The sequence below is a fragment of the Aureococcus anophagefferens genome (assembly GCF_000186865.1).
Source record: "Aureococcus anophagefferens unplaced genomic scaffold AURANscaffold_33, whole genome shotgun sequence".
NCBI classification, from domain to species: domain Eukaryota; class Pelagophyceae; order Pelagomonadales; family Pelagomonadaceae; genus Aureococcus; species Aureococcus anophagefferens.
The window spans coordinates 79,921-96,159 of record NW_008705591.1 but is presented as its reverse complement, the minus strand read 5'-3'; the positions used below and the strand labels follow the sequence as shown (position 1 = coordinate 96,159).

The window sequence follows — 16,239 nt, the reverse complement described above, 5'->3', positions numbered from 1 at the left end:
ATACGATAAAAACCGTGCCCGATCCGTCGGCGTTCGATGGACAAGCGAGTGCCATGTCCTCGAAACCATCGTCATTGAAATCCCCCGCACTTGAGACGACCTCAATGTCACAATCCGCGATGATGGCTGCGCCGTAGGTCCCATCCGGTTTTTTCTTCGGTATCATGTCCAGCTCACCTGACCATGCAGCGTAGAGGTCGTCATCGGCCGCCCCGTATATGACATAGGCATCCCCATCAGCAGCTGCGAGAATGTCATCAATACCGTCACCATCGACATCTCCTGGAAACACCACAGAAGAGAGGGTCTTGTCGCCGTGGAACATGGCACCCGCATGGTTCTCTTCAATGGAACCCAAGGGAGACCTTGCCGGAAAGGGAAGTTTGCCGCTGCCGAGCGAGTCACGCGAGTGGGAAGGAGCCGGAGTTGGCATGCTGGACGGACCCGTGGGCATAGTGGTAGGTACCTTGGCATCAAATTGGGATCCAAAGATGACATATGTGTTTCCTCCGTCCACCTCCCCCGCGTTTGAAAGCATAGCAGAAACAACCAAGTCGTCGACGCCATCGTTATTGAAATCTCCAGCTGCGGCGACATCGTACCCGGCGCAGTCGCCAGCATGCTCACCGTACATCTTGAACCCATCAAAACCGTTCAAATCTGCAAGATCGAAGATGCCCTGTTTCTTGGTCCCCCCTAAAACGCAATAGATAGTCCCAGCCATGTCGCGGCCTTGAGGAGAAGCACTGAAGGACCCGACCAGTACGTCATCCAAGCCATCGCCATCAACATCTCCCGCGCCAGACACCGAGTACCCGGTTATGTCTTGGAATGCGTCGCCTCGGAGTGTAATGTCAGCATGTGCCGTCGGACCGAAATGTTTGCGCCCGAGTATAATGTAAGCAGCGCCACGACGATGCTCAAATGCCGGGGCACCGACGACAATGTCGCCATAGCCATCCCCGTTGAAGTCACCCGCCTTTTTGACATCGCCTCCAAGGTTGTCCCCCTTGTTGGCACCTAGGATGCCAAAACCATCCGTGCCGTCAATTTCATCCAGATAAAAGGTACCATGATACTGAATGCCACCAAAGAGTACAAAGACTGCACCTCCAGTTCCATACTGTGATGCACCAATTGCCACATCGTCATGGCCATCTCCATTAACATCATCAAGAGCTGCGCACTCAATGCCGACGAGTGCTCTCTTTCCCGCGCCGTCTTTGTTTTTGAGGGAAAGACGAACACCTCTCGGATTCATCGAACCGCCCGTACCAGCAACGTTGCGAATGGGTAGAATGGACCGATCAAATTTGTCGGTGCCGTAGACCAATATGACTTCCCCCATCTGCTGCTCGTGGCTGCCGCCGATGACGCCAAGAATGAAGTCATCGAAGCCGTCGTTATTCATGTCGAAGCCCCCTGCAACGGATACTCCCAAATTCAAAAACTCTGCGTCACCTTCGAAGCGGAAACCGCGTTCCAACGGAAAATGTTTCGAGTTTGTCAAATCCCAAGCACCATGCCCGGTAAGCGTAGTACGCGCGCCGCCGAAAAAAACATATACGCGCCCGTAACCTTTCGCGTTGGATGCGGCGATGAGCACATCGTCATAGCCATCCCCATTAATGTCTCCGGCAGTGGAGACCTGGGAACCAAAAGCGCTATCCATGTCATCGTTATCCTCGCGAAGAATGATGAAACCGTCGTCTGGGAGTGCGTTGATCGCTGTCTCGAAACTACCCATGGTGAGCTGCCGTCGAAACGCAGCGTAGCCCGAGGAACCGAAGAGAACGTATGCTTGTTTTACACCTGGCGCCCCGATCAAAATATCATCCATGCCATCCCCGTCCACATCGCCAGCGGGTGCGACACTGACGCCTGAAGTCCCGTCGGGTTCAAATCCTTGGAAAGAGGCCGCGTTGACATAATAGCCATCTCTCCGGCCAGTGTTCGTCAGAGAGCCCTCCGGGCCAAAATTCATGTTCCCGAGGTTAAAATCTACACCAAACCCTCCGAGTGCTGTCGAAGCGTCCCCGGGGCTTGCTTCGCCGTAATCGTACGAGTACGACAGAAGATCTTCGAATTCGAACGTTGCCATCAGATCCGCGTCGGGGCTCCTGTCCACCATATTTAAGCGCTCCCCGCCGATTCCGCGAAGGTTGCCGTAGTCCGCGAGGGAAGCTGATTTGGCTTCCGACGAAGACGCACCGTAGCAAGCTTCTACAAGCACCAGCCCCAGGCATACGACACGCGCCATGGTTTGGTCCTAATCGCCGCCTCTCGAAATTTGGTGATTGAAATTTTCGTTCAGAATTTTTGGAGAGTAGATATGTATCTTGACGTCGCTGTGCTCCGGATCGCCGAGGCAGTGTGCGAAACGACCATACGCACCATAGGGCTGGCGTGCGCCATAGGGATTATTAATTATTAACCTGCGGTCGCCCGGCGGGAGGTCCTCATAGAGGTCCTCCGTCCGCCGCGCGCGCGCGGGTCACGCCGGAACTCAAATCGAGGCAAAATTGGTCACGGTGAATTATGGCCCCCGCCAACCACCGATTTTCCAGCACGTCTAGTACCACCTCCATCTTGAGGCCGCCGTGGCGTACCCGCCGCTGCTCCCGCGGGCCGCGGGACCCGCTGCCCACGGGGCGGCGGGATGGTCCGCATGACCTATGGGAACGGACAAGGTGTCGGGAGGGAACAAGAGGGGCCGGGCGAACGAGGGTCACGCACCACAGCGGTCGGGCGGAACCCGACGACAAACCAACCGCCAAACCAGGAAACGATATCGCCCGAGCATCTTAACTGCCACTGCAAGCGAGTTGTGGTCCACAACCCGCTTAGGATTCCTAGGATATGCGCCATATCATGCATAGGTTTATTCAGCCAATGCGGCGCGTGTCAGAGTCGATGCTCGTTACAAAAGCCCAAGGAGCGGAATGTAGGCTCCCTAGGTAGCTGACTTATCGCCAAGCGCACTTTGATTGTGCTTAATCACACTCGCGTTCTGACCTCGATAGTCCCCGTTTATCACAACGCTTCCTTCTGCTAGCTGCAGCCTCGTTTACTGGAATTTTCAATAAACACCATCATCCCCATAATTTACATTACCCTGCTCCCTCATTGTCGCGACGTCACACTATGGAGATGACACTGCACTCCCCCGTAACGTTGACATCAACGTTCCTTATTACCCTAGTTTGGGGTATTTCTCCCTACGCGCGCCCCGTGGCGCCGTTTCGCCGACGCGAGCTCAGGCTGCCCTAGATTAGCCTTCAAAAGTTTGTGAAAGGGGGGGGGGGGCGTCCCCAGACGAGCTAGGTGAGTGCGCCACGACGCTCTCCTTTAATGCTCTAGTGCTCTAGGCGACGCTCTTCTGTCCTTGTGGTGTCTGTCTGGTTAGTAAGTTCGAGATTTGAGGGGGGGAATTGGCCAAATTGGCCGGATTGGCCGCGTCGGACGTACGCCGTCGGACGGCAGCCAACCGCGATCGGACGATCGGACGAAGAGCCAACCGCGATCGGACAGGGACGAGGCCATTGGACGAACCTAGCGGCCATTGGACATGACCCCCGGCCATTGGACGTAAAAGTCATCCATTGGCTACGTACGATCTCGCGACGTTGGGCAGCGTCTGGGCAGCCCGCTCGCGAGCGGCGACGGCCCGGAGCGCGTGGATTCCATGGAAGCGGCCAACGCCGCCCTCCCGCCCGCCCAAGACCTCGGCGCCGATGAACCAGAACTTCCGATTCGCGGACTGCCGCCGTTCTGCAGACATCGATCACTGCGAATGCGGCGCGCGCCCCCCGATTTTTGCAGCTCCGGGTTTATACGCCGTGACAGGAAGGACATGGGGCAACATATCACTTCTGTGCGGTCGCCCTACGGCTGACTCGGGTTCGAATCACCCCCACGCGCGTGACGACGACGACGACGGCGGCGGCGGCGGCGGCGGCGGCGGCGGCGGCGACGACGACGACGACGACGACCGACCGACCGACCGACCGACCGACCCCCCAAAGTAGGCTACAGGGCTTCGCCGGGGGCCCGAAGGGACTCGCCCGGCACCTCCCCGAAACCCCAATATATTTTTTAAAAATTTTACCCCCCGCACCCCGGCGCTCGAGGTGGCCTCTCTGCTGGCAGTCCTCGCATTACACCGTGACTGACGCAGAGCTCGCGACTCATGTCGGCCAGCGATCGGACGATCGGACGATCGGCCAGATCGGACGATCGGACGAAGCCCATCGGACGCACGGCCAATCGCGGTTGGACGTGGCCAATGGGATTCGGCCAACGCGGCCAATCCGGCCAATTTGGCCAATTCCCCCCCTCAATTCGAGATTACCATTTTGTGGAATGATTATGCATATCATGCTGACAAATATCTTTCCCGTATACCTTTCGCAACGCCATGGTTCACGCGGCCAGCAACACTGGCTACCAGGGTTTCCAAGGTTTTAGTACGCGCCCACCCCCAGTCCTCAAACCCGGCGAGACGCTAGATTCGCGGAAAACCAAATTTCGCAATGCTGGAGATGGCCTGTCGAGTAGTATCGCATCAGATATGCGTGATACGACTATATCCGCGACGATGTCATGCGGGCTTTCACTGTCTGACTACTGTGTCCCGGATCGTCGCGGCGTCAGTGCCATATTTGCTACGGCGTCACCGCCGAGTAAGCCGTGCCCAGGCATCACCCTAAGTCGCCAGTCATATTGCCTCGATGCCATAAATGCACCTAAATCAGGTGCCAAAGCTTCGCCGCCGGAATGGATATCAAAAGTCAGTGTGAATTCTGTCGTCGCACGACAAATGAAATCAAGCTACCAAATGGACCTGGGTATGGCTGGTGAGAGTCCTTCAGGTCGCCCATTCGTTGCCAAAACTGGAATGGCATCAACAACCATGGACTTATGCGAAGGCACGGCGAAGGCAACATATCATATCCCTGGGTATAGTGGTCATATTCCCTGCTCATCGCGCAACCCCACCGTTGCCGAACATGCCGATGGCGCAGCAGCACGGCCGCAAAGGTCAACCTTGCGCCTTTATCACCGACATAACTTGCCAGGCTACACGGGTCACAACCCATCGACCGCCAAGAATGATAAGGGGCCTCGCTTTTCGGGATCAAACCCTCTCACATCGTCTGGTGCGATGGTGATTGGAGAGGTCCTGTGAGAGATCTGAAAACAATGCATGCGGCATGCCACGTGATACTGTATGCCATGCCATATGCATAACCGCAAAGCAATTAGAAATTCTGCTTGACTGCGTGTGCTCATCTCCCTTTGTCGCCGTCGATATGCATTCATTCCACTTGTCAGAGCCCCGTCTTCGAGAGGTTCATGATGGGTGCCCAGGGAGCAAATCCCAGCCAGATACCAAAAGACTGTAAACTCCGTCAACTAAGCGAGGCGAAGGGCTCCCAAGTCGTCCGACAACCAAGTCGTCCGAAAACTGACGCAGACTAGGTGGGTAAGGTAGAGTAGGATACTGCCAGCGAACTGGCTGTAGTACCCTGGGGTAAGTTTAGGGTGTGAGGTATGCATTTAGAAAATCATAAGCAAAACTAGCCCTTGGCGGAATAAACTTCACTGAGCTCGATGAACTTCGGGATATGAATGGCTGTGAGTGCACAGCCAATATTGAAGAAGATGCAAACTTTAAAACGAATGGCTCGCATCGTTTATGATATATACGTTGGGCAATTATAATCACTACGGCTCATTTCCTATATGTAGTCATAAATAAATAAAAATCAAAATGGGTCGAATATTCCAGCGATTTCATTGGCCGAGGACAAAGATGGCACGTATTCTTTCTCCGACGCCACACGCGGTGGTGCCTGCAAGTATATTTGCGAATGGGTGGCCTCGGGGCGCCGCCAGGTGCCCTTCATTGCAATTTGGAAGAATGGTGCGTCTCGGACGAAAGATCGCTACTCTGGGTTTTTATAACATGACTATTTTCTATATGCTCGGAGGTATCCCAGATACTGTACTATCACATCGGCTTAAACTTAATATGGCCCTAGATAAATATCCAGTAGTTTGAAACAACGATGGTCCAAAACGACTAACCAGGGGGGCTACTTCGCGGCGAAAAGATTATGTCACTTTTTAAACTGCGTGAATGGTGGTCGGCAAAGCTAGGGTGCGAAGAGATATTCGGTGAGGATGTCTTAGCGGTGGGAAATGTGGATAATTCGCCTGAAAACGCCCCGAAACTAGTCACTGGTTCTGTACAAGGACGGATTCGAGTTCACGATCCTCAGATTCTATCGGCTGGCACTGGCGATGCAACGTCACTGCTTTTAGAGACCCGCCTAGACTCTCCAATTCTGCAAGTAAGACTTGGGCGACTTATCCCGAATAGCAAACAAGATGTTGCCATCGCTGTTTTGCATCCGCGCAAGCTCGCAGTGTACACATGCAGGGCGCGATCCAGCGCTTCCGCAGCCACAGGAGATGCCGAGGGAGGAGGGGGGACTTCGCACTTTGAGCTTGTACCTCAGTACATTCACCGTTTTTATGCCAATGGTGTGCAGTTCACTGCATATTCGTTATGTCTCGGACCATTTGGTGGCGCAAGAGATCATGACTTGATGCTTGTGCAAAGTATGGATTGTCGCATTACTATCTATGAGAATGATGTTGATGCAGCGTTCTACCCTAATGTGATCCCTGATTTTAAGCACGTGTAGGCGGAAGCCTTCTCCCGGCGCTTGCAGGACTGCCTCACGCCTGGACCGTTTGAATACATCGCGTGCGCAGACGCTTTTGTCATGTGCACGCCAGCTCTATTGGTGAAATGTTACAAATATCAAGTATGTTGAAAGTGATATCAGACTGTGCCTAGTTGCGTGATTGGTCAGCCGTAGGTATTAGCAACCTCAACTGACCAAGATATCAGCTCTATGGCAGAATGTGGAAGTGGGTCTTTAGACGAGTCCACCAGCAGTAGTGGCATAACCACCCGGCGCGTCGTGACATCGGATTGGACATGCAATGTTGGTGAACCAATCCGCAATTTCGCTGTCGCTCGTTTGTCTATGTCATCCTCGGCCTGTCATTCTGAGCTGAGTCTATTGTTAAACCTTTCTTGTGTACATGTGTATTCATGGTATGCAGGTGATGTAATTGCTCTTGGAGAGCGTACCCTCTTTGTGCTATCAATCACAGGCACCATCAAAGCTGTCAAACTTCTGGACTTCGAGCCTGTTTCCCTGTCTATTTTTTCGAAGCGCCTGCTCGTGCAGAAACAATATGTGGGCCACGTGTTTATGCTAAGACGCCCGCAACAATGTACACCGCACATAGGTAACAGGAGAGGAACAAGACAGGCCGAACATGTGTAATCCCACCAGCGAAGATGGTGACGCTTGTGACAACTTGATCCTTGGAGCATCAGACGCACGCGTCATTGTGCTCTCCAACACGCTAAAAATCATCTGGGCCACGCGTGGCGCCCATAGCGATGGCAGCTCGCCTCTTGCTATTGCAGTGTGTGATGTCAGCAGCACCGCCGCAAGTTGGCTCGCCTCATCTTAGTTTGTGATACGCCGCGCAGGTTCTTCATGCGAGAGGCGCTGCGGCTGGAATGTTGGTGGTATATCTTAAGCGAAGTTTATATATATAAGCGCCTTCCAATCTGAAAGTTCCCTCGCAGGTCCTCGATGATTCTGGGCGTGTCTCCCTACAGTAGGCACAGCGTACGCATCTATAACACCCATTTATTTATTTTTAGCAATCTCGCAATTAGATTTTTTGGAACTGAACCCTTGATGGAGAAGGTAACAGCCGAACGACCCCAATTTCAACCTGGCATCCGATCAGCAGCTGATGAGCTACGTGCCATTCGAAAAGATATCAGAGCTCGTGCTTCCGGATCTCTGGAGCAAGCAGATACTGAATCAAGAGTGTTGCTTCGGGCGCAGCATTCGCATGTGGCTGAGTGCAGTCTCATGACCATTGATGCAGCTGATTGTGCAACTAGAGATCCGGTTGAAGATGACATTACTCGCCTAGCAGGCTTTGTGCAGTCACCTGTGATCAACACATCCGAAGACAAAGGTGCGAACTCATACTCAGTTTATGCCGCATCAGCCTGCCGTCAAATGCACAGCGCCCCCACACCCAACCTGCGATAGGAATCATTCGAGCAAGTATGTTTCTGCTACCGCTAGGCTCTATATATCCTTTTCTGGTGTTGGCGCTCTTCGAGATGTCAAGGTTGCAATTGCTGCTCCCACGTGGGTCAAGAGCGATGTCCCTCTGGATCGAGTTGTGGCCGTCGGTGGTGGAGTAGTGACTCCTCATATGCTTCAATGTGTATTCTTTGCTCGTGCAGCCATTCCACCTTCAAGTATGAGAGTATCTGCAACTGCAACGTACTTGGCCCAGGGTTCAGTCCTTCGATGTGCATCAATATCTTTTCCGTTACCGATGAGCCTCGCCTGCCATGTGCAGTCATCTCAACCAACTCGTGGCGCTGTGTTTAAGCTTACTCTCGATACAGACCAAGCTGCTGTCAGTAAACAGCGCAACCATTGATTTTTGCTATCTTGATTGACCATCCATGGCACACAATAGGTATCATTGGGCACTCTCTTTGCAGATATGCTTGTCCAGGCCGATGTCGATACCATGTCAGCTTCTACAAGATCAGCAATCTCATTCAAATACTGGTTTACAGAAGTTGATGCCACCAGCAGCCCAGTCGCCTTGAAGAGCTTTACGGATGATACTCAAGGTGCTGCATCACCAGCTACATGCACTGTGCTTGTATCAAAAAACACGGGGAGATATCGTGTGCAGTCCGCTGTGCTTCCTGCTCTATGGTTGGTGGCTAGCGAACTCTGCAATAGGCTCGAGAAACGATGGATGAGTAAAGACGGAGGCATCAAACTAAGATACAGAGACCCATTGCCCCTTTCAGATTTTTATGCCGCAGTCGACAATCACCACGCGGCGCGAGTAGCCGTTCGTTCTTCCGAGTCTTTACTAAACGACATTTGCCATCAATTTCGAATCATCCAGAAGCGATTACTGGTTCGTTTCAAGGACAGTCGACCTGCTCCAATTCATCACCTCGATACACTGATGCAACAGTCATATGATAGCGTGTTGAAGTTTGGGTCAGCTGTAGAGCAAGCCCAGGTAGAGCGAACGCGCTGTTCTAGCATTTTAAGTTGCTCAACAAGTCTGATGGCTTTGCTAATTCGCCTTCGGTTTTCCCTTTCTTCTGAAGAGTTGAGTGAAATATCAAGCCATCTCCATACAGACACAGTTGCACACAACCTGACAACTCATGAAGACTCACTTGCTGGTTGGGAAGAGATTACTGACGCTTCCCTGACGTTCATGTTGAAAAACTCCCTCTCTAGGCCTCGTCCTGCGGTTTCAAGTACCGTCCTCTCGTATCCAATCAACAAAAGTGGAGTATTCACTTCCACGCCGCCCACTGCTCTTAGTTTCCCGCTGACGACTGAGAAGCTGAAGAGAAGGATAGCACTGATGTGTGATCGCCTAGATCGTATAGCTTTTGATTAACAAACGAGTGATCAGTCGCGTCATATTAATATGCTAGATGTCCGTCCACAGACCACAACGAGTGATCCAAAGCAGCAACATAATGGCTCATACAATGCGACTCAAACGATCAAATCGAAACTCAGGCGAGCACAGGTATACACTGATAAGAGGCACTTGCATGGGACACCGAAGCGCCATCGAAGTTGTGGGCGCCACAGGTCGAACCCAAGACGACTACGCTGCCGAATGCCGCCAGCGGCACCGAAGGAAGCACGCGCGGTCGCTGGCTGCCCCTCTTGTTGCCAGGCGAGTGCGCTGGGAGTGGGCTGTTGGCCCTTTGTTGGCCTTTTAGAATCTTTTAAACCGGGGCGCTATACGTGGGTTCGCAAGTGGGCTCGCGACCTAGGAGTTTTAAGTGCCATTCAAGTTGACACGTGTGAACCAAACCAAGATAAAGCTGCGTCATATAAAAGAAGTTTACCCTCAGCCCGACTCTAGGACCAGGGTATGGTAATAGTTAGGTAGACTACCCACTCGGGCCCGGAGGCTAATGGGATCGGGGCTCTCCACCTCCGACCGCTTGAGTAGGTTTAAGTGAGTAAGAAAGAAAAGAGGAGCAACGCCGTCACTAAAGCTGAATTTATATCCACCGTCGCTCGCTGTAGGTAAAATAGGACTCCGGACATGGAATCCTTTTTTAGGACCGGGTGCAGCCCCGTAATTCCCCTCAGGCTTAGCATAAACCGTGGAGAAATAGAGTACGAGGGGAGGGAGAATGGGCCTAGCTAGGGATACTCTCATATTCCTCTAACTAGAGAAAACTCCCTAGGTAAGGTATGAGACCCTCCTGCCGGCGGCATGTCCGCCGCCTGATCCTCTGCCATTTACCCACTCCTCCCTCCCAAAAGAAGACTCGGATTTTCCTGGGGTGCGCTCCAGGCGCACGATAATAGAGACGATGTCAGCGACAGCCGACTACTCGCACTCGAGTACGAGATATATCTTCTCTCTCTCTCTTTCCTCTGTATCCTGAATATCCTGGCGGCTATATCACCTGCACATATATCACCTCACATAATATTATATCATCACTCTGGAGCAAATCACCAGCGGTATCTATGAGCAGTTGAGCTGCGTGTGGCCCAGTGTTAACTATCTGTGTCCAGACAGGTACCTCTTCTAATCATGAAGCCAAGCAAGCTGAAACAATAATGTATTATTGGGGGGGGGGCTAAAATCGAGCAATAGAATGAGAAGTCGCCGTAATCTTTCGTTGTCGATCGATGTTGACTCAGTTTCTGGCAACGCGAACTTGGAGAAGTCGTTTGAAGCTGGCGGCAAGGTGTTTCATCGGGATGGAATGCGGATTGACGCAGAGGGCGTTTCGATGCGCACCGAGTCAAAAACACATGTAACGAGTAAAGATAAGCTTGGAGATAAATTGGTCTACGAGGATTTACAGATCGGTCACGTAATTGGACAGGGATCTTCGTCAGTTGTGCTCGAGGCTACATACACTTGTGTGCGCCGTGGCCCATTGACAATAGCTCTCAAAGTGATAAACATGTTTGAGCGTTCAAAACGAGACCAACTCATACGCGAGATTAAATCGCTATACGACTGTGAGTGTCCAGCAATTATTGGGTTTTATGGAGCCTTTTACCGTGAAGGTGCGATCTCAATCGCGCTCGAGTTCATGAATGGTGGCAGTCTGGCTAATGTTGTTTCCCAGGTTTCTGTATTTCGCTGGTTGTATTTCATTATCAGATCGTAGGTTGGTGCACTCCCAGAAGAAGCCTTGGCTCATATTTCCTTCCAGATTTTGTATGGACTTGCATACTTAAAGAAACAAAAAAGGGTTCACAGAGACATAAAACCATCAAATCTGCTCATAAATTCAAATGGAGAAGTTAAGGTCACTGATTTTGGTGTGTCAGCAACGTTGGGGAACTCAATTGCAATGTGTGGGACCTTTGTGGGTACTTTTAAGTAGCATCCCTGCGCCCCCAAAAGACTGAAGGAGAGAGAGAGGCAGAAGAAGATCACTGCATCTAGATCACTTGTACCTAGGTACATGTCCCCTGAGCGTATATGCTCAGCACCATATTCGTTTGCATCGGACATTTGGTCCACAGGACTTGTCCTTCTCGAGTGTGCCATGGGGATTTATCCATATCCCGAGGAAAACACCTGCATTGGGATGGCACAGACCATACTTGAGGCGAACTCTCCGACACCTCCAGTTGGTTCATCCCTTGAGTTTGTTGATTTCATCACTCAATGCCTTCATAAAGAGCCCAGCAAGCGGCTCCCAGCCGAAATATTGCTGGCCGCGCCTTGGCTTCAAAGGCGTGGTGCTGTATCCAGGCGGTCCTCTGTTGCTGCGCTGAAAGTCTGGATTGATGGGGGGGGGGGTCGTTGATGGGGGGGGGTCGAGAAGATGAAGCGCTGATGAAACTGTCGATGCGCCAGGGTCGGGTCGTCTGAATTGCGGCGTTTGAATGCGGTCGGATGCGATCGGACCGCCATGGTCTAGCCCCCGAGGTTTCGAGGGCTTCATACCCCGCAGAACCCCGCGGCACTCACAACGAACCCAAGGGAGCCCCACCGCTGAGAACAAACGAATAGCCGCCGATATCCCAAATAGGCCCACCTCAGGTCCATAAGCAGCCCTGTCAGGTTTAATCTGGTTTAAACCGCCACTGTGATGCTCATGATGAAGAGCCTGGGCCTATTCCACTCCGACCGGGGGCAGCATTGTCTGGCATTATCCAAGCGAGATCCCACTGTCCAGCAGGCTTCGAAGCAATTGTCAGAGGGGTTCCCCCAACGCCCCCCCCCAGGCATTTTCGCGCTACAGAGAGCGCTTACTAGTAGCGCACAGGAGCTGGTAACATTTCCCAACCACCTCAGCGGCGGTCGATTGATTGTAGGTGGGTTTATACTCCCCGCCCATTAGAGTGACTTAACTAGACTTACTTTACTCCCCTTAACTGCAAGTCGCGCTCCGGTCGGGGTCGCGCCGGCGGCAGTAACCATAAGCTATCTGCCCTCAGGCAAAACAAGACCCCACCACCCGCTGCTGTGGCCACTATTATGAGTCGCGGCTGAGGTTGCTGCACAGCGTGCGGCTTCGATTGCATATTCTAGCGCTCTGGTTCTGGCCTAGCGTGGCCTGGTCGTCGCCAAATCGCGAACTCAGAATAGGGCATCAACTGTCCGCTGTCCGCAATCCTGTAGTCGACGGACTTCGCATGCATATCGCTGGCTTTCATGGTTATAGATGGGAAGGAGCGCAAACATTGACCACGGTTCATGAAATTTGAATCAAGACCTGAATGCTCTATGCACTCGAATGCAACGCTAGAGTTTGCTGACGTCCTCGAAATTTTCTATGAGATCGGGAACTTCGTCGTCATCTATTTCATCATCCTTGGAACTGGCAGATGGGGCACGATTTGAATAAGACATTTTGTCAGCAATTTGTTTTAGATGGTCTATGTTATCAGGTCCTAGTTGATTCATTATGCCAGGCAAAAGCTCGGTCAGTTCTGTGCATTGGGGAGATCCGTACCGCATGATTGTCTAATGCTGACTTACGCTTGGTTTCATTTGGGCCACTGACAACATAAGTGTTCGCTGCAATCGACGCTTGCACTAAGAGACACCGAAACCATTACTTGGCGATATATATATACGCAAGTCAGCTTACCTTTGGGGTTTGAGAAATGGACCACTTTGCCATCTGATGTGAATAAATTGACTTCTTCGATGGCTGGTATGTTAGTGACTCCGAGCTTCTTCAGCGTACTTCCCAGTTTTTTATCATCCGAGGTTGCCGTCTTATGCATTGTTTTCTTTTTGCGGCGCACACTCCCCTTACCACCCGTGCGAGATTGTTGAGCGCCGCCAAACCGACGAGCAATCATCTTTTCGCGAGCTTCGATTACATCCATTTTAGCGATTTGATTACTAGTCTATGTATCAATAATATCGATCGCGTCCACCTGGTAATTTCCGTCCACTTGGCCTTTCGTGTCTCCCACTAGCCTGAGGCTAAAAAAACCGCCGGCATAGGCTGCTACCATGCTGCTCATAGCCTGCACCATTGAGGCGCTTGCGGTTGGAACTAGGGCGGGTGCCGAAGGCGCGGCATAATCAGCACCTCCAACACCAGCGCCTCCAATGTAGCTAGGGCAAAAAAGTGAAAGTGCAATGTCGAGTGTCGAAGATAGGGAAGGCACCCCTCCCTCTCCTTAGCACACCGCGTCATCGAAGTCGGTGTGCGCATGATAGCTAGATAGACCGATAGTACAGCAAGGCCCCGGGGAAAGTAAAGTAAGTCTAGTTAAATCACTCCAATATGCGGCCCTGGGGAGTATATATATAAACCCACATGTGGCTGGGTTATTTAAGATGCCGGATCGAATGGAGGGGTATGCTTTCGAGAAAATGGATGGCAAAGAGGGCTTTGGCAGTGGTGATGGGCACCTTTGGCAGGCTCTATCTCGGCGCCATGACCACCGACCTGGCCATGTCTCGTCGCATCTGAAAGCCGGCACCGTCGTCTTGCGTACAGAGCCAACTACTCAAAAACTTCAACAGCATCACAAATCCGTTTTATTTTATTCAACCTTGAACACATACTCACTTTGGCCGGGGGGCGAGCGACTCGGAATCGAGGTACACTGTGGTCGCTTTTTGTTAACATGGCCCTCTTGGATCCCCATATCTTCTGGGCGCGGCTGACGAAGATGCGCGATTCGCTGACCTCGGAACGTGTTTGGAACTCAGCGGGCGTCATCGCCGTCCCGATGGACCCTGCATCGGTGGATGCGCAAACTTTTAACAAGGCTTCAGCGGTATTCATACATCTTTTCGGTCTCGAGCTGCCGGGTTCGCTCGTTGTGTTACACGGCGGAACCCTCCACGTTATGACGTCCGACAAAAAATGCAACATGCTCGAGGCTCTGCAACAGGGGCGGCCGGATGGGGCCAAATTAGTGCTTCATAGGTTGTCCCAGCCCAGAAATTCCCCTGAGCATTTTGTGCATGCAGGCCCGGCACGAATGATCATGATCATACCAATACTGTCCAGCTCCTCGTTGATAAGATAAGCGAGATGCAACATTTAAAAGTAGGGCAACTTACAAAAATGAAATTTTGCGGCGCACTCGCGACATCTTGGGACGAGGCGATACGCTCGGCAATAGACGCGTTTGTATCCCAGAGAGGCAGTGTATTATACATTCCTATTTGTAGGCAGGAGTAGAAACTATCGATGTAACAATAGCGTTGGGACTATTGATGAGTGTTAACGATGAGCATGCGTCAACAAGCACGCGGAAGGCTTCAATCATCACACACAAGGTCCTCAAGCACATCATCGTGCGACTCGTGGAAACCGCCCTCGACAAGGCAGAACTGATCACTCACGAAGAACTCGCAACCAAGGCGGACGAGTGCTGCGAAGATCCCTCGATGATGAACATAAAGTTACCGCGGGGACAATTCGAATCATGCTACTTTCCGATAGTCCAGGTGAGTTAGGCAGCGTTGTGCAATTTTAACCCAAAACTTCGAAATGATTTTGTCAACAGAGTGGCGGAAATTATGATATTAGACCAAGCGCATCGACCAACAACAATAACCTGTCCGATGATGTGATAATTGTATCACTGGGTGCACGCTACAACTTCCACTGCGCCAATATGGCCAGGACCTTTTTTGTTGACCCTGCTAGTCGCATGTTACAATCTCACCCCGCTCACGTGCATCCGTACACAGGTGCCAAAGATCGAGACCATCTATAACATTCTGCTGGATCTTCGACGAGAGTGCCTGAGTGTTATGCTTGAAGGTGACTGCATCAAATCAGTCGCAGAGGCGGGGGTTAATTTCATTCGTCAAAAGCACCACGATTTGCTTCAATATCTCCCCAAGGTGAACACGTCAGTTTAGCCTTATGGACAGTATTTCCTGTTGCAGACTTTTGGTTTTGGTCTGGGACTTGACTTTCGAGAATCAGCACTTCTCATGAATACCAAAAATGCTCAAAAGTTTGCTGCGAATATGGTGTTTAATCTAGCCGTCGGCTTTCACGACCTGCCCTTGAATGCTTCAGACAAAGCAAATGCTCTGGGCTCTATCCAGAAGCTCTCTAAATATTCAATGCTGGTTTCTGACACTGTGATGATTCGGGCACAATCCCGCGCCCGCGCGTAGCGGACCCCCCTCCCTGCGCCCCCCAGTCCTTGATGCCTGTGTAACCAGGCCGACGGCAACCAGCCAGAGTTCCTCACTAAACACTCCGCTGAATGGAAGGATGTATCGTATTTCATCAACGAATCAGGCGACGACGTGGTTGCCTTCAAGCAGGATGCCTCGAATAACCATAACGCATGTGACATGGCCATTCTTAATCCAAAATCTTAAAACATTCACTACATTCTCAAATTTCTCGTTTCAGGTGGACTCCTCCGGCGCCATCCTCAATAACCGACTGCGGGAACGCGTCACCATCGGCAAAACTGAAAGAAGAAGTCACGTACGTGAGGAAAAACAAGCAGAACTGATGCAACAAAAATTAGCAGCCAAACAATCCCAGGAAGGAGTTGTATGCGACAATCAAGCTGATTCTGCATCTCAGCTCAGTGTGGCCGAGCTGAACACATTTCAGTCCACCCTGTCCCGAGT

General features: G+C 51.7%; 3 protein-coding genes across 3 annotated transcripts in view; 2 read left to right on the top strand and 1 right to left on the bottom strand.

The window, feature by feature from the left end:
* Positions 1-10,807: 10,807 nt before the first annotated feature.
* On the top strand, positions 10,808-12,244 carry AURANDRAFT_38965 (hypothetical protein; the record flags this gene model as incomplete). Its single annotated transcript, XM_009042547.1, has 3 exons — positions 10,808-11,275; positions 11,318-11,532; positions 11,614-12,244. 3 exons carry the CDS (start codon positions 10,904-10,906, stop codon positions 11,963-11,965), a joined length of 939 nt encoding a protein of 312 aa, XP_009040795.1.
* A 662-nt stretch (positions 12,245-12,906) lies between these two features.
* AURANDRAFT_59495 (hypothetical protein) lies at positions 12,907-13,472 on the bottom strand (the record flags this gene model as incomplete). Its single annotated transcript, XM_009042513.1, has 3 exons — positions 12,907-13,094; positions 13,144-13,200; positions 13,256-13,472. 3 exons carry the CDS (start codon positions 13,470-13,472, stop codon positions 12,907-12,909), a joined length of 462 nt encoding a protein of 153 aa, XP_009040761.1.
* A 2,675-nt stretch (positions 13,473-16,147) lies between these two features.
* Positions 16,148-16,239, top strand: part of AURANDRAFT_55153 (hypothetical protein) — a gene marked incomplete at both ends in the record, with an annotated part of 2,299 nt that continues 2,207 nt past the window's right edge. Inside the window, one exon of the mRNA XM_009042548.1 lies at positions 16,148-16,221. The remainder of the gene's footprint in view (positions 16,222-16,239) is intronic.